At 35.7% G+C, this 25205-nt stretch overlaps 1 protein-coding gene across 2 annotated transcripts in view; it reads right to left on the bottom strand.

Annotated features, from left to right (window-relative positions):
* Positions 1-25205, bottom strand: part of LOC131071625 (origin of replication complex subunit 3) — a 220377-nt gene that overhangs the window by 13545 nt on the left and 181627 nt on the right. For both annotated transcript variants that reach the window (XM_058007552.2, XM_058007553.2), the window contains exon 14: positions 16043-16118. In XM_058007552.2, the coding sequence (XP_057863535.1) occupies positions 16043-16118 (76 nt within the window). The remainder of the gene's footprint in view (positions 1-16042; positions 16119-25205) is intronic.

Here is a 25205-nt window from a genome sequence, read left to right as displayed (position 1 = left end):
CAAACTGATACTCTTTCAACGAAGTTGTGGCATCATTTATTTTAAAACTATCAAAAAAACTCTTGAAAATGCTTTATTAAAAGTATTTTTAGAAAGTGTATACCCTTTTAGCCGTATGAATTTTAACAAATTTTATTAATTTTTTACAAGTTTGACAAAATTTGAACACGAAGCCAAAATATTCGCCAAACCTTGTGACAGATAGGAGTTATGGCATGTATTTTGTAAAATATCTTCAGCCATTCGATCATGCTGTTTTTGAAAGGAAACATGGAACAATTTTCTACTTAATCCTATGATAGAGTCGCATGTTATCTGATCTATAAAATTCCAGCAACATTCTGACATTGTAACTTACACTAAAGAAAAAGAATAGAATATATATAGATAGATAGATAGATAGATAGATAGAGAGAGAGAGAGAGAGAGAGAGAGAGAGAGAGAGAGAGAGAGAGAGAGAGAGAGAGAGAGAGAGAGAGAGAGAGAGAGAGAGAGAGAACATTTTGGAAAAAACACAACCTCCAAAGCACCAAAACCATTGTATTATCAGCAACAAATTTATTTATATGCAATATCATTAGTTAGGAAACCATGCAAAATATGGCCTTCTTCAATAAAAGTCAGTAACCATCATCGCATTCCTCATGAGATCAATCCAAGATCCCACTTCATGCTACTCGTGATCTCTCAACAAACAATTCAAGCCTCCCAAGTGCATACAATGAGCATGCAAAAGATTATGATCAGTCAAAAATTGATGTTTAAACTCCATCACAAGCCTTCTATTTATAGGCAAGACAGCGACAAGAGTGAAAAAACTTACTAAATTTGTTCACACCCCCCCCCCCCCCCCAGCCCACTCAAGCACCAATAATCAATCCACCCAAGTACATCTTAGACATGGGCATCCAAGTTTGACTCTAGGACCAAGAGTCATTACAACCTCCAAGACTGTAATGACCACCCCTTCTTTTTTGTCTTTTTAAAATTTGTCCCAAGGTAAGTCACAACTGAAAAAAGCAATGAATATGCAAAATAGAGACTTTTCTGCTATAACAGATTCTGATATAATTTACAATATGTTTATTTCTGCTGTTACAAGTCTGATATCATAAAATCAACATTCAACTTTCTTCTTACACGAAATTAATGTTGGATAAGCATTTAAATATGTGATTACATGAAACAGAGGGTCATACAACACTCCATATGAGGAATATCTTTCATATGATGATGAAGTTATATGACACAGGTCTGAAACAGAAAATAGAAATTGTAGCATATCTGTAGCTCACTTCTCACAGGTCTAGGCAGCCCCCAAACCACCCCATTTATGTCACCCAACATGTGAAATACCTCAAAAAAGACCCAGAACGGCAAAGCAAATACCTACCAGCCTTAAAACAACTCACCCCAAAATTGTAACAGATGTGAAAATAGAAATTGTCTTCAATCACCCGATGTGTCACTCCTATGACCTTCAACAACTCAGGAAAGTATGAGTATCAGTTTGAAAAGGAAATCTGAAAGGTGACTGGGGCTGTAACACCCCTGTTGCAGAGCATACCAGCAATTAAAGACACCTTCCGAACCCTCCAAACTTACCAAAGTCTACCACAAAGGGCTATTTTGACTAAACACAATAGTTCCATGGAGTTTCCTGACAAAAGAACGGGGGGTCAGGTTTCCCAGACGGGGGACCAAGGCCTAAGTTTGGGGATGCCAAAGCAGGGGCCGCGAGAGGGTGGTGCAAAAACATATGGTACTAGAAAAAATAATTATAAAAAGATGTATAATGAATAAGTATAGGAATAGCGAATGAAACTGTCATATTTGTAAAGATTAAACTAATTAAAATTAAAAAGACGACAATGATTGCATTGAACATTAACAATTTTAGGCAGACTTTTGGGAACTTTAGGAGCAAATCAAGAGAATGAATAAGGAATTGCAAATGAAACTTTGGCATTCTAAGTGAAGTTTAAACTAATAAACACAAAAAACAGGGCAATGATTGCACTAACAATAACAAGGGTGAGTGGAAGTTTAGGGTCAAAGAGCAATGCCCCTTGCGGGGGTTTGGTTCAGAGCCTCCAACAGGATCAAGGGCAGAAAAACCTCACAAACTTTCATGACAAATGTCAATTTCACAATTTTATCACTGTTCTTTGTTTTCACTTGGAGTTTCTGACTAGGGACTGCAAGACACACCTGGATGTCCCTAGGACGGTCATGGGACTCCTGAAAGTCCCCCGGACGTCCCAACATCTCCAACGTCCCCAAGGTCCCAAAGGAAATGGCGGTATAGCAGAGGAACTTTTCCCCCACATCCTAATTCCCAAGGATTTTAGGGTGAAGGAGGGGTGCGGTCGCTTCCCCATGGTTCACCACTAAACATCAATTTCCAAGCTTAGATAAGCCTCCAAAGGCCAACTGACCTATATACATCACACCAAGTTTGGAAATCATACTACACCAGGTTAATGAAGACCACACAGCCCTTGTTTCTCTTCCAATCTCAAACGTTCCACCATCAACAAGTTCTCAATGGGCTTTAGATGGCAAAGGCAAACCCTTTTAGCCAAAGAAAAACCTCTGAAGAGCAACACTAGGGAATTGGGTTCTCGTGCATCAGCACTTTAATTATATTTTATGATTTGAAGGTTATTGTCAGAAGTTTATTTACTGATGCAAAATATAATAAAAGAAAGCAATTTTTGAGAAGAAAAGGATAGATAAAAATGAATGAACAAATAACTAGCACAAATTATAGATGTTGTACTTTATTAAAAAAATGGAGCACGTTCATAGGAGCAACCCAAGTTCAACCCCAATACATAACATAAATATAGTAAATGGCCTGAGTTTACTCAAAAGACTTCATAATTGAGACTATATTGATTATTGAGTGTGCAATTCTTGGAAATGAAAGAAAAAACCCTGAAATAAAATAGATCAAAAACAATAATAATTAAAAAGTATCTAAAACGAAAGAAGAAATGAAAACCAGAAAACAAGTATATTTGAATACTAAAATTTACAAATCAGAGTGAGATTATGCCAAGCCTAAAAAGAGGAAATTTTTTGAGAAAAATGGATATAGCAAAAATTCAAATAGAACCAAATATGAACACGTATTTGTATGGGTCAAATAGAACTTTGTACAAACTTAAACAAAGAATAGCTTGTTAATAATTATTTTTGAGCAAATATTTTGTTCACTGTTTCCATAAAACTAAACAAGGACAAGTTGTTAATGATAATTTTATTTCAGTGTTTATACGAAAGAAATTAGTAATATGGTTTATAAATTCAATAGTATGCATGTTTTTAAAGCATATTTGTTAAAACTAGTGTAGTTTTTAATGTTCGATAAATTTGCCAAGATATTCCCTGATTTTTTTTCAAATTTTGGGTCTGCCAAGTAATTGCCAAATCTGAGTTTTTAAACTTCGGATATAATATGTATATATATCTACATATGTAAAAAATAAAAAATGAATGTGTTTACCACTTAGAAAAATCAACATTTCTTCATATTCAAGTAACAACTTTATAATATTACAAGAAGACCTCAAGGTTTCGCAATGCACCTATACTTTAAAACTGTGTTACCAATTCGTCCCTAGGCAACCCCAAGTCCCAATCCAGTCTGAACCGGCTTTGTGGTCCGGCTCCAATCCCTTGTGGGTTCAGCCAGGGTCCTGCCCATAGCCTATGGGTTAGACCTGGACAAACCCAAGCAAAATTTCACCTCTAGACGTGTCAATCCAGTGAAGTTGGGTGTCCTTTGGACTTCTTTTACTCCAAAAAGTGTCATTCGTGCCGCTAACCCTGAAATGTGACATACAAAACATCCAAAAGGCAAATGCAAACTCCTTTTTCATATTATGAATGAAAAGCAAAAACATTTTCCTCCATTGACAAATTTATTTTCTTGCTTGCCATTGCACATATAGAGTTCAAGATTGATTGTTGAACACTCAAAGCTGATTTTTTTGCTTTTTCTACACATTTGCAAGTGTTTCTTTGTTGTCAAGGAGATTGTGTAGCAAAATTTCTTCAGAAGAGTTACATTTTTTTAAGTTTTTGGTTCTTTTTTCCTACATTTTTTTTAACAAATGAACTCTCTTGTTTTTCAAACGTTATTTGTTTCAATTCTCCGAATGTGTTGTTTATTGGACTTGTTGTCTTAGAAATACCACTGGCAACTATTTCTAGCTTTGGGAGCTAATCCCACTTCAAAAGAAACCCAAACTCTCCCCCTCGGAAATATGTTGAAATGATACAACTTCCAGGTGGTTGAGATTATGTTTGGATTTGTGGTCATTGTCTAGTTAGATAATTGAGCTCATACAATCAAGTGAGGCCATTCATACATGATCCCTCAACTAGGCATCAGATTTTGTCTAGATGCAGATGGTAATGGAATTCCTAAAATACAAGTCTTGGCATTTATTGCAGTGTGAGAAAAAGCAAACCAAGAATTAGGACATAAATAAAATCATCCTTTCATAAGGAAAGGATCTTGAGGGATGAAGCCCCCTCCACCGCCTTCTCATTTTCAACCTACAAAGAGCCAACCATTCTTGTCCATACCTGAAGAACAACATGCGATCTCTACACATAAGAGATCAAGAGACCATTGGAAATAGAATTTCAGATCGAGTTTAGAGAGATTGTCGATTAAGACATACCAAGATGTGTCTATGCAAATGGATTGGCATCCGTTGTTCATTCACTATATTGAGAAAAAATGGTGAAATCAATTAATGACGCTCCGAAAGGGCACAAGGGCCCGAATTTTGAGAAGGTGCATTATACCTTAATGGATAAAGAGGTGAAACTTGTAGAGAAGAGAACTTGAATTCAATAAAAGAATCGTGGGTGGAAACAAGGTTGTCCACTTCTGATGGAAAGAAAGAGGCAAAAAATTGCCCATTGACCAATTTTGTTGCACTGTCCACTAAATGGGCAATGTTTTTGATATTAGTGGATTGTACAGGAGAGATGAAGGATGGTGCATTTATCGCTAACATCCTTTGTCAAGCCATTGACAAAGTGGGCCCTCTAAATGGTGTGCAAGTTATAACAACCAATGCCAAAAATTTAGGTATGTTGTGTTATTGGTTGAGAAGCATCATTCACACATTTTTTGGACACCTTGTGTTGCCCACTCCCTCAACCTAATGCTACAAAAAAATGGCACCAAAATTGATTGGATCAAACATTTGCGTTGAGGTCAAAGAGATCCAAATGTTTGTCACCAACCACCATATGTCACAAGGCATATTTAGAACATTATCAAAATTGAAGTTTTTCAAGGCAAGTTCAATAATAAATATGTTTCAATTTAGTAGACTTTTTAATTTTCATTTTTGTAAACTCAATTTTAGATTATTTTATTTTTAAACAAGTTTTTAAAATCTGTTTTGCCTCTAACACAATTGTTTAATGTCCATGAGTCACTTTCTAACATGGTCATAAGCCCAAAGTTATCCATATGGAGGCAATCTAGCACTACAACGGCAACAAAGTTTAAGCAAATGATCCTAGATGACATTTAACGTGATGAATGCATATTATGGCAACCCTCAAGGCCTCTTTTAGACAAAAAGGGGTATTAGACAAGGAGATCTGATTTCCCCCTACCTCTCCATTATTATGAAAGAGGCATTAGGGAGAAGTGTCACTAGTGAATGTGTCAAAGGAAATTGAAAAGGAATTAAGGTAGCTACTGTTTTGTAGGCGATCACACATCAGCAATTTATTGATGATATGATGTTGTTTGGAGTGGCTAATAGGAGGGAAGCGGGAATAATGTAGAAAATGCTAGATAACTATTTTAAGGGTTTCAAACAAAGAACTAATTGGCACAAGTCACACATTTTTCTTGTTTAACATAGATTTAAGAATGCAAAGAGAGATAGCAAGGATCCCAGATATTATAATTGGTAAGTTGCCTAGCAAATGTTTGGGTCTTCCAATGTATACTAGGGCAAACAAAATTACTTTGTGTGAGAGTAATATTACTAAATGCAACAATAAATTGGAATCTTAGAAAGGGAAATGGCTCACCTCTGTAGGCACAATTATGATGTTAAAAAATGTGATTTCAGCTATTTCAATTAACTCGATGTCGTGCATGGAGATCCAACAGAAAGTCTATCGCCTTGTAGAACAGAAAATGGGGAAGTTTTTTTGGAATGGTAGCATAGAGCAGAATAATTTACCTTTAATTGCTTGGGGCAAAATTTGCTACTCAAAAGAGGTTCGGGGAGTGAGTCTCAGGAAATGGTCAATATTGAATGAGGCATTAGGTGCGAAGCTAGTGTGGAGTATGTATAGTAAGGCCCATCAAAAATGGGTAAGAATACTACAAAATAAATATTTAGATACGTCTAATAGGGCCAGAGTTTTCTACAATCGAAAATCCTCCACATGGATCAGCAATCTGGAATTTTATCATGAAGTGTAGAACAACCGTTAGAGAACATGTTACATGGGACATTAGAAATTGCCAACATGCTTCCTTCTAGAATGATTCTTGGGACATTCACAAGGTGATGGCAAACAATAGAGACTTGGATCAAATCAACGACACTCTAGTGAGGAATTGGGGAGATAAGGTAGTAAATTCCGTGGAGAAGAAAGTCGAGAATGGAATGGAGGTATGGCTATGGAGGTCTCTTCATGAGATGTGGTTAAATTATGCATGGCGTAAAGCAGTAGTGGAAATGTTTGAAAAGGGGATATTGATAATTTTTGAAGGAGAAGATGAAGTAAAATGGTGCAGATCAAAACTTGGGAGTTACTCTATTAAACTAGGGTACAAACTGTTAGAGCAAGCTATTGCGCGGGAAGGTTGGCCAGTGCAATTATATTGGAATAAGGATTGTCTTCCCAAGGTTAGAGGATTCACATGGGCTGCTATTCAAAAAAGGATCCTAATAGGGGATGAGTTGAAGAAGCTAGGATTTCAAGGTCCCTTTCATGGCCCTTTATGTAGAAAGGAAGAAGAAACTAGAGTATATTATAGAGGTGGGTGAATGGGATCCACTAGTCTAATCATGTAAACTAGGAATCATACACATTTACACCTCAATACATTAAGGAGATTCAATTTCAATAGGCCCTACTTCAAACCTACTGAAAAGGAGTTGGGCCCTATCGATTCTCCTTGTTTGAATTGAATTGATTATGAAAATGATGTGAACTAGGGGTAATGATGCAAAATTCAGAGTAATCAACATAAACAGAAAGTTTCAAAACAGATATGTAGGCTTTGAGTACATATCTGGAAATGGAAGTCAAAGAGGAAACTGTCTAAAATTTCAACTCGGAAATGCCAAAACTATGGGGCTACGCAACCTAGCCCTGAAGGTGTCAGATTCGGCTATTGAAAATAGTTTTGGGATCAAAATGTTGCTCAAAATATCCTCTTGAAATTTTCTCAAAAAAGTGTCAGACAGTGTTCACCGATTGCCACTATCCACGTTTTTTTGGTTCTTCAAAATCTGGTTCAATTTGTCTCAGTCTATACTTTCTGGATCTGTATTCCTTCTCTTGAATTTGTCACCAGCACACACAAAAAGGAAAAACCGGTGTTGGGTTCATAGGGTTTTGCCTCAATCAACCCCCAGGATGGAAATAACCCTTTAATGAAAATAGATGAAAGGAAAGCTCTGAACTAAAATGTTGGATCCACAATATTATACCTCAAGCTTGATATTGTTGATGATGAAGATAATGCAATGCTATGTTCTTTGGATGGGACTCACAAATGTTAATGGAATAACATGACAAGGCATAAAAGATTCAATCTTAAAAAAGCCACTTGCCTGAAGATTGTTGTAACTTGCTGCTCCATAATACTCAGATCTGAAGAAATTTGCTCATAATACTTGCTCTAGGAAATACTTAAATGTGGATGGATACTTGTGGGATGCTTAGGATGAAAATGAATCAGGAAAGATGCTCTTATATAGGTTTCCCAAGGTATTTCATAAATTAGGGTGACCTCCAATGATCATATTAAAATATTGGGATTGGGAATCAACTAGTAGGAATCGATACATCGACATATTTAAAAATGGGCCCAAACTGGAAGGACTATGGCACCTAGTGCGCTAGTCCACCCAAAAAGCGATGAAACAAAGGTAGCACAAGTGTAGTCAGATTCAAAATAGGGATTCAGATCACCATATCATCATATGACATCAATTTTGTAGTGCAAAGCCAAAAATAGGCTTGGAAAAGAGCTAGGCGGAGACACACTAAGACAAGGGCACAAGGAGTGTGAAACTGTAAGGGGTTACAATTTACGACACTACACATGTTGTTGCATTGTGATTATTCATACTTTTGTTGGAAATATATTATGAATAAATTGAACTAGAAGGCACATGTACCATTTTTACTAGAGATGTTCCACGGATGGTCGTGGAAGCAGAAGAAGTTTTCTTTCTCTAGCTTGTGGACGATCTGCCACTCCAAGATAATTTGGGAAGTTTGGAAAGAAAGAAACTAGAGGATCTTCCAAAATAAGGAAATGAGTGTGAAAAGCCTAGCAAATAAAATTGAGATAGTCATTCCAATTGTAAGTAATGTGGCAAGAAATCAAACTTGAAGAATAATGTGTTCACATCCCAAGATGAAAGGATAAGGAGCAATTGGAGGTGTTAGATTTAATTGAAACAAAGGGATAATGATGTTGGAGGACTATAATTTACACTAAGAAGCTGAATAAAATGCAAAGGAATGATGACATTGGCAGCTTACACATGCCAATCTTTAATGTGCACCTATCATGGGGAGCTTTATGCATTAAAAGGTGATATTAGTGCATTAAGTTGGTGTGGAGAGGAAGCTAGGCAGCAATAAAAGCAACTTTTGTTGTCCAGGTGAAAGCTCGATGAGTCAGTTCTACAGCAAGATCTCAAATGGTATGCTGCTAAATAGCTTCCAATGTCAATCATCCATGGAATTGCAGGCTCTAAAGATGTTATTGTGCAATAAATACCTAGGATTTGATGGGAAGTATAGAACAAATGCGGAAGTAGTGTCTCTCTTTATGGCATGGGTGGTTACTTTCAAGGAGAAGGAAACAACGAAGAAAATTTGGTTAAAGTGTGTCAAAACCAAGTGGAGGGTGGACATGGAGCAATATATGGCAATGGCAGTGAACCAGGGTGGTTTCAGAACTCATTGACTCTACTGGTCGAGAATTAACCAGAGGTATACTTTTGATGAGGTCCACCGAAATGCATAGGCAGAGGCAAGCTTAGGTTTCCTAAAGGATGAGAAGGGCCTTGAAGCGATAGAGGACAAGTAGTAGCTTCTTTTGATAGACGAGTAGTATGGGTACTCAAGTCATGAGTAAGAGGGACTTGTCATAGATAGTCCGCAACGTTTTGGGTAATTGTGTCTTAATAGTAGTAGGAAGATTTGTTGAGGAGGATATTTCTGTATTTTTGTAACTGCTAATTTTCATGATATGGGCACATTTAATGTATCTAGAGTGACACCGTTTCCCACATTTACATATCAAATATCTATAATAATATAGTCAATATATAATTTAATAATATATAGAGTATTAACAATATATTACTATGTCTTCAAGGGGTTGAGATTAACTGGTTAAAACACTGGGTTCTCACTGTGGAGACCCAAGTTCAACTCTCAATAGGGACATCTGAAGTGGAATTCTAAGTTGTGACTCTTGGCCTTCCATAGGATGGGGAAGGTCTTGGGGTCAATCTAATCAAACATAATAATAATAATAATTCAAAGATATGTAATGGGGATGGGGGCCCCTACTGTGTCCCCACTGGTTCATAGCTCCAGTCAAAAGCTATTCAAGCTTTGGCCAATTACCGATCAAAAAAATAAAATAATAATAATATATTACTATGTTATTATTATATTATATTATATTATATTATATTATATAAACATATTATAATACAATATATTAATAAATAATAATTACTATATAGTAATATTTTATATGGACATGGGGTCACTCCCATATATAAAAAAGTCAAAAGTCACACTCTGCATCAACCCTCAAACAGGGGTGCTCGAAAATTATAAGCAAAAAGCACTAAAATGTCTCAACCCATAGATGGGTTAGTAACATATTTCCACATTCCTTTTGATTTTTGTTGTTTACTTGCTGATCTTAAGATCATTTGGTGCTTAGATTTTGACATTGACGGTTTCTTTCTCTTTACTTTTGTCCATGTATGTTCTAAAACCGCAAGGGAATCGTGATTAAACTTAGGATAGGCCTCAGTATGTGAAGACATCGAAGAAACCAAAGGAGATGAGGAAGATTTGGAATTTGTAGAATTTGTGATTGCAGTGGCAGCAAAGTCTCCCGCAAATGAATCAACTGCAAGAACACTCATGTAAGTAGACATTTGAGAGCCATTAAGAGGGGCCTCTTTTGACAATACGTTATCTTTTGGAAATAAAGGGAAACGAACTTTTTCATCTTGTGTGTTCTTTGAAGTGACTGGAGATGGAATTTTTTTCACTCTGAGAGCTAGGTGGAATAACATAGTGTTGGGACTCCACCCCAATCCACTAGGTTGGAGTACTGCTCAAAACCAGATTATTGTGCTTATGGGAATGCAATTTTTGGCATTCAGATGTGTAATTAATAAATTATCTATTGAAAAGCATTTTCTACATCTAAAAGCTATTTTTTCATAATCCACTGGCTGCTTCCGATGGCATTCACCAATCTTCAATGAAATCTCTACAAGAATGCCTTTGGAGAGCTCCATCTCCACACAAATTTGCATTCACGTGGAGCATTGATAATTGATTGTTTCCAAAGTTACCCCAAGTTTCCGGGACGGGGACGGCGGGGGACGGCGGGACGCGTTTCCGGGACGGCAAATTTTTTTGCCAAATTTGGGGACGGCGGGGGACAGCAAAGGGGACGGCTATATAAAATATAGGAAAAATTTAAAATATATAAGAAAATTTCAAAATTCTAAATGTTCATATGAAAACATGGATAAAGCATGCATACATACATTATATTCATATGAAAACAATAAAACATGGATATAGCATGTGTATGATACTATGAAAAGTTGAAAACATTTTAGAATGTAAATTCTGAACATACAACATTGTTAATACTCAATAGACAATATGCAATTATGCATTCATAAATCAGAATTTCAATTCATTCACATTGTCAATATGCATATCAATAGACTCGGAGGTTAAATTTTCCCTACTTCTATCAACGCAATTTCCCCCCATATTTTTCAACGGGGGTTTGGGGGCAGCGCCCCCAAGGTGGGGTCAAGGGGCAGCGCCCCTTGTGCGCTCCCTATCGCGATACAGGGTGGGGTCCAAGGGCAGCGCCCCGCGAGGCCAAAAAAACTTATTCTTTAATAAAGGTGTTGGGTGTTATTTTTCTATTGACTCGCCGAGTTTGGAGATTTTCTAATCTCCGTGTCAAAATGCCCAAAGGCTACATTGCTGCCATATAGTTTCATTGTCAAAATTATGAATTAAATTAATAAATTTAAAATTTAATTAATGTTATCTTTAAATTTTTTTTATTTTTAATAACAATTTGAATTAATAAGGGGCCTCTATTAGAAAATTTAAATAAAAAATTAAAAATACAACTTTTTAAATTTTTTTAATATTTTTTAAGGGCCTTAGAATGGGGGACGTCTGGCCGTCCCCGGGACGGATTGGGGACGTCCCAGCCGTCCCCAGCCGTCCCTGGGACGTACGGACGTCCCCCAGAGCTAGGGCAGGCGTCCCCCCCGTTTCGGGGACGTCCCCTCAAAAAACAGGGCAATTTGGGTACGGGGGAAAACGTCCCCTGGCCGTCCCCAAGTCCCCGAAACGTCCCCGAGACGGGGATGGGGGTTTTCAAGTCGGGGACACATCCCCGGGTAACTCTGGTTGTTTCATCTGAGGTGCAATGATACTTTTCCCAAGCCAATGCCTATGGCCCACAAGCAATCCAATTCTCAAAACTGGAAAGGAAGATTGTTGGTGTTGGAAATAAGCCACACCCAAACCGACAATGGACTGGTCCAAGAGGGGCCAGTAGCTCAGTGGTAGAGCACTCCAGCAGCGTATGGAAGGTCCTAGGTTTGAGTCCTAGCTGGTCCATGTCTCAAAATGGTATCAGAGCCAAGTCCAGGCTGAAGCCCCAAGCACACAAGAAGTGTGGCTTAAGGGGGGGTGTTGGTGTTGGAAATAAGCCACACCCGGACCGACGATGGACTAGTCCAAGAGTGGCCAGTAGCTTAGTGGTAGAGCACTCCAGCAACGTATGGAAGGTCCTAGGTTCGAGTCCTAGCTGGTCCATGTCTCAACAAAGATAGGGTAAACACACCCAAAGAAACTCTAATGAGAACATTTTGATTCGTGGATCGAATGAGGGGTACTAGGGTTCCATACACAAGAAGTCCACTTGGAGAACCTAGGGACCATTTCCCAACACCCATTTCTTATCAACAAGGGCTTCAAATACCAAAATGAAAAACCCTCTATTACAGATGAATATGCAAATTTCTTCCTTCAGAGATTTCTTCCAATTTTCAAAAATCCAGGCATGCAAGTAACTCAACTTCAGCCACAGCTTTGTGAAACTGCAGATCAGGGCATGATTCCACAGGAAATCCTCCCCATCACAAAGCAAACCATCCAAATAAACTTTTGGAACAGATAGAGATTGACAAATTCGGACAGCAAAGCCATGGGGAGTAGATTCGCTAGACCCAGCAGGGGTATTTGACAGAAAAGTTGGGGGAGACAGACCCAACATGCCAAAACACTTATCATCATAGTCCTGAGAGAGCCTGGAGTGCCAAGGGCAAGGAGAATGATGTAAAACAAGGGGCGCAGGAGAAATCACCAGGTCTACCACTGGTGCGCAGCGCATTGAAGAAGTAAAACCTGCTGCCAAAGACAAGCAGCATGTTGAGAAATTGTTATTGATGTCATGGAGATTTGATGTCAGAAATATATCTTAAAGATAAACTCTAAATGCAGACCGAGTATTTTACATTCTAGTTGAAGAAAAATAATTGAAGATAAATAAATCTGCAAGACCAAGAAAATTGTTTATAATGCTGTGACTTCATAAGTAATCATGCTGAAGGAATAATGCTGGCCAACCAGGCATCAAATAAGAAAAAGCCGACCTGATGATTCGTATGAAATTACTTGATGCGTCAACTCCACAAGAGAAGCACCACATTTTCTTATAAAGGCCAAGTCTAATAATAGAGTGTGATTTGGTGATAAAGAATAAAGAACAACAATTTATATTATGCAGAAAAGACAATTCACTTTGTCTTATTCAAAGTCAAAGCATCGATTTACATAAGGAAAGACCGAAGGGTGCGAGTTGTAAGAAGTGTGTTTTGTTGTTTAAACTAATGCGAGAGGTGTGATTTCAGTTTCGATAAATATTAAAATTAATTTAATTTGTTTATGAAGAATTATGTCTTATGATAAGATGTGTCTTATTCAAGGGAGGTCTTAGTTCAAAGAAATGCATCCCCTCATGAAGAAGTATATAAAAGATATATATAGAGATTAAATTTGAAGAAGAGGAGTGTGTTGTGGAAAGAAAGAGAAGAAAATACATCAGATGCACCAGCACTTGAAGAGCAAAATTTGAGGAGATAATCTACTGACTTATGAAGAGTAAGTTGTGAAGATTATTGGGAGATTATGGAAAAAAATTGTGAGAAGGTCTATGACAACTTTGTAATCAGAATTTTGCCTAGGATTGAAATCAGTTTTTGTGGCAGATTTAAGGACAAATTATGACAGATTTGAAAAAGAATTTATTCTAGATCAAGAAGAGGATTATAACTCTTGTATCTACATTTTTGAATGAGGAGTTGGTGCCTCTAAGTGAATGAGGGGTCGGTGCCTCTAGTGGGAAAGTTCTCACAAACTGAGTGAGGGGCTGGTGCCTCTAGTGATAAGTGTTCACAAATCGAATGAGGGGTTGGTGCCTCTAAATTTGTAAAGGAATAATTATATAATGCAACTAATTTCCCATGGTTTTCTCCCATAAGGGTTTCCGCATAAATATTGTGTTATTGTGTTCTTTGCATGTGTATGATTGTTGTAATTGTGGTTAATAAAGTTTAAACTGTTGAAAGTGACTATTATACTAATTCACTCCCCCACCCCCCCCACCCCTCTCAGTCCATGTGCTCAACACAGTGAACCATTGCAGAAAGAGGCACGATCACTAGACAACCCCGCATGCAAAAAACCATTGCAACAATCCAAGAGACAATGGCCCAAGTGAGACACGGTGAGTGAAGAAACAAAAGCGGAGCAGAACATTGCAAAGCAGAGGAAGCTCTCTACTATATAATAATATATAGTATTAATATAATAGCAGATATTTTATTATATTTAAATATATTATTATATGAATATATTATGATATATTAATATACTCATATAATAACATATTTAAATATAATATAATATATACAATAATATATTATTATATTACATTATAGTTAGAATATAAATTAAAAGAAAAGAATGAAAACAAAACCTAAAAAAAAGATATAATAATATATTCATATAATAACATATTTAAATATAATAAAATATATACAATAATATATTATTATATTACATTATAGTTAGAATATAAATTAAAAGAATAGAATGAAAACAAAACCTAAAAAGAAAAGTGACAGTGTCAATGCCCTGTCATACATGCCTAGGTGAGGGCTCAGCTCCATGGACGACAGATGTCCCAAAACAAAATTTTGGTAATCATCATTGTCGGGTTTCTAAACCCTAGTCCAACAAAATTTCTTAAAACCGACAAGTTTTTTTTGCCTGATTTTTTCCAAGTTTTAATCCGCTTACACGCCAAAACCTCTTTGAAAATCATGGATCAGCAATTTTATTAAAAAATGTGATTTCATGAGAAAAAATTGTTTGGCCTCGTGATTTCAGATTTTTAGGATTAATTTTGATTTTTTCATGATTTCCCCACTCATGGTAAATGTGTTTCCAACGTTACAACCACCAGCTAGGGAAAATAATGCACCCCAAAATGTGGCACTCCATTTTGAGATGGACTATAACTTTACAAAATATTCAATATCCCTATGTGCAAGGTATACAACACATTGCCAACGATTTTGGAAGAGGATCCATGATGGATGTTATTTGGCAAAGCTTTTAGACCTCGGGGTCTCTTAAATTTATGCAAAGGATCAAATATATCTCATTTTTCCTTTCCATTGAAAGACAGGCCCAACAGTAACCTTCATAATTGATGATGTGCTATTCTTTCCTAGAGGATCTCTTATTCCACATTGCTGGATTTGGTGTCAATCAAAGGTGGCCAGGACATGGGAGTGGTGTTAGAGCCTTTCTTTCTTGGGAACACTAGGAGAGTGACATGATGGCAGAGTCTTTGTATAAGGCATAGCTACCTTACAAATATTGTAGACCATTGGATTGAAGATCTACAATGAGAATTTTTATGGGGCCTCCAAATCAAACTCAACCACGAAAAAGTCTGCAGACTAAATTTTAAAGCTGAGCCTTAAGATTTTACTGTTAAAGGCTGCAACTTACAATTAGTGTTCGGACATTACACTAATATATTACACATGTCATCAAAAAGAGCAAAACTACTATCAGGAAACAGTAAATCAATATATTTAGCTTATTTATGTTCATTCTCTATTTGCCCCTTTCCAATATATTTTCTCACAAAGCAGTTATTTACAAATATGTATGACTGATTGTTTGTCATTCTTTGCTAGAGAAGAGATCCATATAAGCCAACCAAAATTCATTTCACAGAATCAAATGAACAAAATTAATAGAGAAAAAACGATGTGGGGTGCGTGATGTAAGATAAAATTTGAGTACACACCAATTTATAAGAAAAAAGAACATGTGAGAGAAAACCTTATTAAACTCGAATGTGCTAAATAGAACAACATGGAAGCGGAAAAATAAAAAGCATGTGTGTGCATGGAACCCTTACCGACTGTAATGCATCAATATGTTTGTAGCATAATATTTCATGGAAAGGCATGGCCTCTATCGGCTTCAAGTAATCTCTGCAATATTGGCACAGATATATAGGTAAATATATAGTTGATAAATTCTTCTTAACAAGGTCTAAGCTTAAGATCACAAGTAAAAATGCAAAATGTTACTAAATTCTTCTTAACAAGATCTAAGCTTAAACATCCTAATCTCATACATATAGCCATGGATCAAAGTAGCAAAACATTGAAATGTACAACAAGAATTTTATTCTTACTTTTCAGGTTAGTCTTTAGAACATAAGCCTTTAAATTATTATACAGATGCCTACTTATTCTGTGAGTGTCTTTTCTTGTCACTAGTTACAATGTATGCATGAAATGTCCACAAAAATATCACAATGCATAAGAATCAAACCCTTTCAGTAGTGTGCAAGAATATCTTAAAGTTCCTTGCAACAATTAACTGTTCCAAAATTCCCTGAAAACAAATTTAAAAAATTGCACCCTTACTCATCTCACTGTCGATCATCAGTCTCATTGTGTTTTAAGAAAACAATCAACATATCATCCCATGCATCCTAAAATATAAAACTATTATATTCCAACCATTTATTAGTAGCTACTATATCACTGCCATGATTGAGAAAAATGTGTCAACCATCCCCTATTATCATAAGAAAATTGGATGTAACTTAATGTTAGGGTTGATTTAGCTTCACTTAGTCTTTATTTTTGTTTGTTAGTCATATGCATTGAATTTAAATTCTTTTTTTAAATTTTTATTGATACATAACAAAAAGAATTTTTCTTTATCGAGATGCTTAAAGTTTAATGGTTCACGAAGGGAAAGTAACTAAAAAAGTAGCTTTAAGCTACTAACATAAACAAAGTAAATATTTCACAAGGGGAAAACTCATCAAAAATTAAGAGCTCTATATTGTAGTAGTTACGCCTTTTGGAAGGAGACTCTTGTTGCACAGGTTCATTTGGCCAATGCAGTGTCAATTTAATACTGTATTTGACCCAAGTTGACATCCAGACATCTTGAGAAATTAACATTCTCAGATTCTCTAGTACATAAAATGTTCAATTCATTTTCCAACAAACATAATGTTCTGTTTCTTAGTAATTTTTGAAATCTGAAGATTAAAGTGTTCTATAGTTCAGCAGATCGATTTTTTCTCGGTTTTTTTTTGCAACATCTTCAGAATTCCAATTTATACAATTAACATTTTTTCCGCAAATTCATCGTAGAATTTTAATTTTGACTATTTATTCATAAACATAATATTTTTTTGGTATATTATATATCCTGACATTCTGTGATTTACTCCAATATGAACTTAAATTCATACAATATGGAGAATAGTGACATGCCATATTCTACACAATTTTTGTCCCATTAGGGAGATTGCTTGTTGTGAGGAATACTGGAGTCACAGATGATATGTCAATTGATGAGTTGAGACATTAGCATCTTTTTATTCCCAGAACTCATAATTTTTTCTCATATTTTGATTTATATGATGGGATGGTGATGATGTATTAAAAGTTGACTATATGGATTTCAGATGTTAAGCTGAACCTATTAAATCATGTTTTGTCTTTGCCAGTTGTTCCTGCAGCCATGTGATTCATTCCTGTTGCCATGCAGATTGTCTTAAGCAATATCATGTGTGAAATTAATAGATGTTTTGATTAATTAAAATAGATGTGTATGTGCTTGCATGTTCTTTCTTTTGATTTGCAGGAATAATTATGATGCTGCGGTGAAAGCTCTCCTATCACGCCAATTGCAGTAAGAGATATTCAAGGAGGTGACTGAAAGACCAAATCAGCAGAGAAGATGATGAGTGTAAGGAACGACAGAGGAGAAGTAGGAGCGCAATACTCATTGATGTCTGACTCAAGTGGGCATTAGTATTGTAAATACCGCCACGCTATGTTATGGCTGTGGTTTGGTTTAGATCCACATTATCAATGGCTTAACTCTGACTGTTTCCCTTCATGAATATTATCCGCCTCTTCTCATCGGCATGATCTGTGTTGTAGGATGTAGTTGTTTTCTTTTAAATAAGAATCTTTGTCTCTTTTCAGAGGTTAGAGAGAAAAGAGAAGAAAACGAGCAGAAAAATTAAAAATAAAGTGACAGAACGTTTTGAGTTTCTTTTGATTCTGAATAATGTATTGATTTTTTAGGAACAATGAATAAAGAATAGTTATTCTGAGCACTTAGATTTATTTTTGGAAGCCTGGAAGCACTCATCCAAGGGGGCCCACTTGGTGAGTGTTCCTGTGCCTTTGTTAAAATTAGTTTTCTTCTTTAGCTGCAGTAGACGTTCTTGTATTGACTGTTCCTGCAGCCACTAGAAACAGATCCATTGACTGTTCCTGCAGCCAAAGCAAACAAAGTAATTCCTGTTTGTCGGCTTTGGACTTACTTAGTATTTCTTGAATGAAATTTATGTCAATGCAAAGTTTTTCCTGTAGCCATTCAGTTGTTTCAATTCTTGCTTACCTTTCCCGCATAGATGTTAGTTGCTGCAATAATGCAGGGTAGCTATCGCAGGAACTTAGTGCATATATAGTGCAGACCCATTTCAACTATTATGTCCCTAGGTTGACAATCAAATGAACACCAGCTATGGAAATAGTAACTTCACAGAGTGAATGTCTAAACTTCGGGTTGAGACTTTAACTATAGTTATTATTCTTATTGTTGGGCTGAACATCAATCATTTGTCACTTTGCACACACTTTTCTATCAAAGGTTAACTAAGGCTATGTTTGGAGTTAATTTGTAAATTCTTTTGCATTCTCCAATCTAATTTAAGTGTCCATCCATCTCTTCCTCTTAAGGCTTGCAGATCTTCCCTTTACAGTATCCTTCTATGGCTTCTACATATTTTAATATTTTACCTCTTTATCTTATTCTCTCCTAGAGAAGTCTGATGCATACTGTGAGAGATTTGTACTTGTGTTGCCAGTTTTAGCAGCATCTGGGACTGTCTTCAATTGCATCAATTTTCATTTTACAAATTTTCTGTCTAAACATTTCCATGCCCTGCTCTTTATGAAAACTTATGAATTTATTGCTTATTGATTGTATAACTAAAGTGACCTCCCAAGAAGCCCTGATAATTCACCATTGTGAGCATCATCTAGACACAATGAGTGCTAAGTGAGAAAAGGGTACTTGTGAAACACTGGCAATGAAATAGGGTTCAATAAAGATTGACTAGGGAACCATGTAGCTTAATCCTGCTAAAACATCATATAATTTGATACCATATGAAACACCTCCTAAAACATATACAAATTTAGCAGTTATCCTGGAAAAATATCTACCATAGTATCACAATACTGCAACAAAAATTAGAGTCTGTAGATCCCTCGGAAGAGAAACTATCGATTACTATTATCAGGGCCTGTTTTTCAACAACACTTTCCAGAATTCAAAATTTTCCAATGTACTCACAGAATATTTAAGATTTAAAATAAAATTTTACTTATTTTTCATCATTCCACTCTAACGTGTTTTTCTATTTATATTAAAGAACTCATAGGCTTCTATATTCTTGCATTAGAGCTTTTGACATACTTTTAGCTTTTTATATTTTTTTAAGAGTAATCAGATTATTAGTAAAAATTTGTGAGAGGAATCACATTTCAAATCCCATCCAAAGCATATTTTTTAAAGCTCTTTATCTGTCATTACTGTTACTGTTAGCACATTCTTTAACAGTATCCATATAATCTTAATGTCACATATCTTAGAACTCTTAAGTGGCCATTGGTGTTGAATTGTGTCATTGATGTGAATACTTTGGACAGATGATCGACTCCTTCTGGACTTCTTTAGTTCCATTTGTGACATATGTTTTTGTTTGTCACTCTTGTGATCAGGCTAACTGCTATTCAGTTTAGCTCTTGCATCTCAGCAAGTAATGGCCATGTGGCTCAATCTGAGCCAGGTTCGATTTCTCTGATTTTCTTCAGACAATCTCATCTAAGTTGGACTGAATTAAAAATGATCTTTCTGGAAGCTTCTGAAATTCTGTGCATTTTTTTTGGGTGTCTGGTATCGAACCTCAGGGTTGGTGTTCGATACAGCAATTTTCAATTGCCTTCTTCAGTTATTTGGTTTTCTCTCCGTGCTGTGTACATTTGGCGGTGAAGTTTGTTGGGCTGGCCAGATTGGCTGTTTCAGCCTGTATCGTTGATTCAATCAGAGATAAAAGTTTATGAGATGCCATAAATACCAAGCGTTATAAAACTATTCCATTGAAGAATTTTGTTCTTTTTGAACTCCTTTGGAATATCTTCAGTTATGTTGGAAGCGGTTTTCATCATGTCTCTTCAAACTTTGTATTCAAAAGTTTCAGTTTGCAGTATACGTAAGTCCTCTGTGCCACTATTATGTCTTTGGCAGAGATGCTTGTATTCTGATTTTCGAATATGTTATCACATTTCTCTGATGTTATCACATTTTATTGGGGATCCAACATTCTGCAGCAATTTCACAACCTCAGCCCCCACAGCTCATAATAGGACAATTTCCTTAATTTTCTGTCCTTTATAATAGTTCTTCTGTGCAGTTACATTTTCAAGGCTTCTTCAGCATTTTCTCTTATTCTTTGAATTCTTTGCCTGAGCCAAATCTTCTTTGGCACTGATTTTTGGGCCCTCCTTATCACTGCCCAATACTTTCTCATATCAGAGTTGACAATGGAAAATTTGTAATATGGGCTTCCAAATGTGCATGTTTTTACCTTTAAAATCAGCCTTATTTCATCATAATAAGTTACTAGAAATTTCATGTTTATGCATTACTTCAATCAAATTAAGTTTTATTTTATGCAATGAATTTGAATATTTAACCCATTTTATGATAAAATATGGGCTTCAAATGGAAGATTGAATCAACTTTGGTTAGAGTTATATTATTCACTCTTGCAGGTCTCCAACAACCAGTAAAAAATTTTCCATGCCAAAAAGAAATAGATAGGGCATTTTAGTCTTTTTAAATGTATGTTTTCGTATTTTGGAATTTTGGAAAGTTGTTTCTAATTCCCAGTTGCTCTAATGTTATGGAGGCATAAACAGATTAACTTGTAAAGTATTAATCCACTTGTTTACTTAAATTAAATGTCTTCAAGCAATTTCAATTGCTGGAGTATCTTTTAATTTGACTAAGTTAAATTTTAAAAGCAGTTCATTTAATTTGTAAAGTTTTTCAATTCACCTTAATATGTGGCTACTGAAAATTGTAAGCAACAATATATATCCAATGATGATGAAATAACTCCTCTTAAATGTTAACTTGAACATAAAACAAATATTGTACTCTACGCAGTTGTCAGTCCTTGCAGAGATGTCTAACAGTTGCAGCCTAAGCGAACATCTATCTTGCTCTTACCAGTCCTAGATGGTGGCTGTGACCTGTACAGATGTCTGCTTATGATCTGAAAAGCAACTCAGGTTTTCTATGATGTTTGCAATGTTTCCTCTCAGCTCCAATAATTCAGACCAATTTTATAATGTTGGCATTTACTTGAGATTTTCTGTAAGGCTCTGATGCCAATTGTTATGATAAGGAAATAGAAGATATAGGCAAACAAGGAATGTGTGTGCAAGCTTATTTGTTGGGAGGTAATTACATTTGCTGTAATTTATATTATTAAGCATAATTAATCTACAATGTATGATAAAAGATTGATAGCAGCTTATACATACAGTCTATGTCACAGTGTTCGGCGAATTTGATCTATAAAATTTGAAATCTGTCGAATTTTTAGAAAACCCAAAAAATTCGTTTCAGTTCGCCCTAAAATTCGTTCAGTATAATGGGTTAGACTCTAGAGTTTTTTTAATCAAAAATATATTTTGAAAAGACATTTTCCACAGAGATTGTGATGAACCCTTGCTGGTTCAATTCTTCAACCTGCTGTAATTTATTATTATTTTTGTGTTTTTTGATTATTAGAGATGGTCTTTCAGAAATAGACAGAAGTTGCAAAAAGGGTTTCTTTAATTTTCAACACATATTGACAGAATACATGAAATTAATCAGCTGAAACAATAAATTGGAGAATTTAGAAGCATACCCGTAGGTCCTTAGCCAATTTATTGAATTAAAAAGATTCAATCAGCAACTTACAAAGTTCTGATTTTTTTTATTCTGGAAACAATTCAGAATTGCTCTTATTAAGAAACTAGACACCCAAACAGCATGAAAGATGGCACCAAAATGAGCAAATTGTGAGTCTTGGAAAAGAGACACCCAACAAAGAAACAGCAACAACAAAGAATTAAATTGCTATCACCGATCTGCCTGAAGAAGTCAGATCTGCCTGCAATAATCACCAATTTGACTTCTGAATGAAGCAAACCACAGCTGCAACAATTCAACTGATCTTTCACAGTCTCACCATTACCATGCATGTCATGTCCCCTAATAAGTGATTATGAATATATGGAATATTAATTATCTTATATAAAGTTCCATTCACTTATATAAATAATTAATATTTATAAAACATACGTTGCAATAATATTAATATTTATAAGACATGTTGCGAATAGTTTAGTTGTAATTAATCTTAACCATTACGGGAATTCAACCAACTCTTGTCAAATAAAGAATGGGCTCACGATAGGAGGAGGGGCGGATTTTATAAAATCGAAAAGCGTGGAAGAAATATTTGAATCTGCATGTGTGACACTTAGAACCTAAGTCACAGAGTTCGCCGAACTTCTGGCTTGGAGTTCGAAATTCGGCGAACCCATAAACGCTGCCAAAAAATCGTAAAAATACACCTAAAGTTCGTCCCGGTTTTCGAAGCATTTTTTTGTGGGTGCTTTTTAGGGTTTACGTCATTTTTTTTTAATAAATATGATCGCGCAGCGCGGAATAGGGTTTTTTGTTTGTTTTTCCGCTCGTGTCGTGCTTGTGCGTCGCGTGTTCGTGCCTGTGCGTGCCGTGTTCGTGCCTGACCGTGCCTGACCCTGCGTGTTTGTGCCTGTGTGTGCCGTGTTCGCGCCTATTGTTGGCGCCTGTGTGTTCGCAGTTCGCACCCTGCGTGATCTCCATTTGGGCGCCTGTGTGTTCGCGTCGTGATCTCCATTCGAGCGCCTGTGTGTTCGCACCTGCTGTTCGCACCGTGATCTCCATCACCCTGCATGATCTCCATTCGGGCCTACGTGTTCAAGTAGGCCATTATTTCTTCCCACCTTTTTTTTTAATATTTTATAATAATTTTTTAGATATTATTAATATTTTATATTTATATAGATTATTATTTATTAATATTTAAATGTTTTTATATTTTATATTTATATTAAGATATTAAGATGTTTTATATTTATATTAAGATATTTTATATTTATATTTAAATGTTTTTATATTTTATATTTATTAGATATTAAGATATTCTCCAATCTTTTATATAAATGTTTTTATATTTTTATGTTTTATTAAATATTAAGATAAATTTTATATTTTATAATAATATTTGTATTTTAGATAAATTTTATGTTTTCTAATTTATATTTTAAATAGATGTTTCTATATTTTATATGTTTTATATTTTATGTTTTATGTTTTACATAAAAAGATAAAACATGTTTTAGAAGATATATTCAGATTTTATAATAAGAATTGATATATTTTTGTTTTATGCTTATTGAAATATAATTTAATATTACTTTTCCTTTTCAGAGTCAAAAGTAAAAATTTCATATATTTAGTTTTGATGTTTTTTAAATAGAATGTAAATAATTTAAATACTAAATATTGTTTTTCTTTTGAAACATTACAGATTGTAACAAAATGCCTCCTAAAAAATCAGATTCTCTAGTATGGAAATATGTGACACGTGATGGTAATGAGCTCTTTTGTAAGGAATGTAAGAAACCTTTCAAAGGAAGTTTAACAAGGGCAAGAGACCACTTACTTGGAATCAGTGGGGGTAAAGGAGGAGGTGTCAGTGTATGTCCAAAAGTGACTGCAGAAATGAGAGCTGGTTTAGAAAGAGAACAATCCTCTTCGATTGTAGGAATGCTCAAGACAACACAAAAAAAACAAAGAATTCAAGAGGATGTGTCCAGGTTCACATCGATCTCTTCCTCTTCCAATTTACCCAATGCCTCTTCCAGTTTACCCAAGGCCACAGGTGCATCAAGAGAAAGTGGAACATTGAAAAGCTTTTGGAAACCGGTAGAGAAACAACAAGTGGATGATGCATTGGCTGATTTGTTTTATACAAGTGCCATTCCATTCAACGTGGCAAGAAATCCTCATTTCCGTAATGCAATTCAAAAAGTTGCAGAGTTTGGCAGAGGGTACACACCTCCAACTTCAAAGGCTTTCAGAACAACTCTTTTAGAGAGGTCAAAAGATAGAGTGACAGAAAAGTTAGCTGAGATCAAAGCTTCTTGGAAAGTAACAGGTTGCACCATATTGAGTGATGGATGGTCAGATATATGTCAAAGGCCATTGATTAATGTTTTAGTAGCTTGCCCTGAAGGTGTTGTCTTCTTGAAAGTGATTGACACCATGAACCAGAAGAAAACTTCAAAATATATTTTTCAGATACTAGATGAAGCCATTCTTGAAGTAGGGGTGGAAAATGTGGTTCAGGTGGTTACTGGTAGTGCAGCGAATTGTGTGGGTGCTGGGAAGCTGATTGTAGAGAAGTACCCACAGATATATTGGAGCCCATGTGCAGCCCATTGTCTAGATTTGCTACTTCATGACTTGGCAAAATTCCCATGAATACATGAAGCAATCCATAGAGGAAGAGCAGTGGCAAATTTCATTAGAAACCACCGTCTCACATTGAGTCTATACAAGCAACATGCATCTAGGGAGTTGTTGAAGCCTTGTGACACAAGGTTTGCTTCATTTTATATCACTTTGAAAAGAGTGATTGAAGAGAAAGCAGCTTTGAGATTGGTTGTTTGTTCCAATGAGTGGGAAAGTTCAGCACTTTCTAAAAGTGCTAAGGGGAAGAACATAGAGCAAATCATTTTGAGCAGCAACTTTTGGGAGAGTCGAGCAAAAGTTTTGAATATATGTGGACCAATTGTTGATGTTCTTCGTATGGTGGATGGTGACACTCCTTGCCTTGGCATGCTTTATGAAAGCATGGACCG

The sequence above is a fragment of the Cryptomeria japonica genome, chromosome 11 (assembly GCF_030272615.1).
Source record: "Cryptomeria japonica chromosome 11, Sugi_1.0, whole genome shotgun sequence".
NCBI classification, from domain to species: domain Eukaryota; kingdom Viridiplantae; phylum Streptophyta; class Pinopsida; order Cupressales; family Cupressaceae; genus Cryptomeria; species Cryptomeria japonica.
This window is presented reverse-complemented; position numbering and strand designations above follow the sequence as displayed.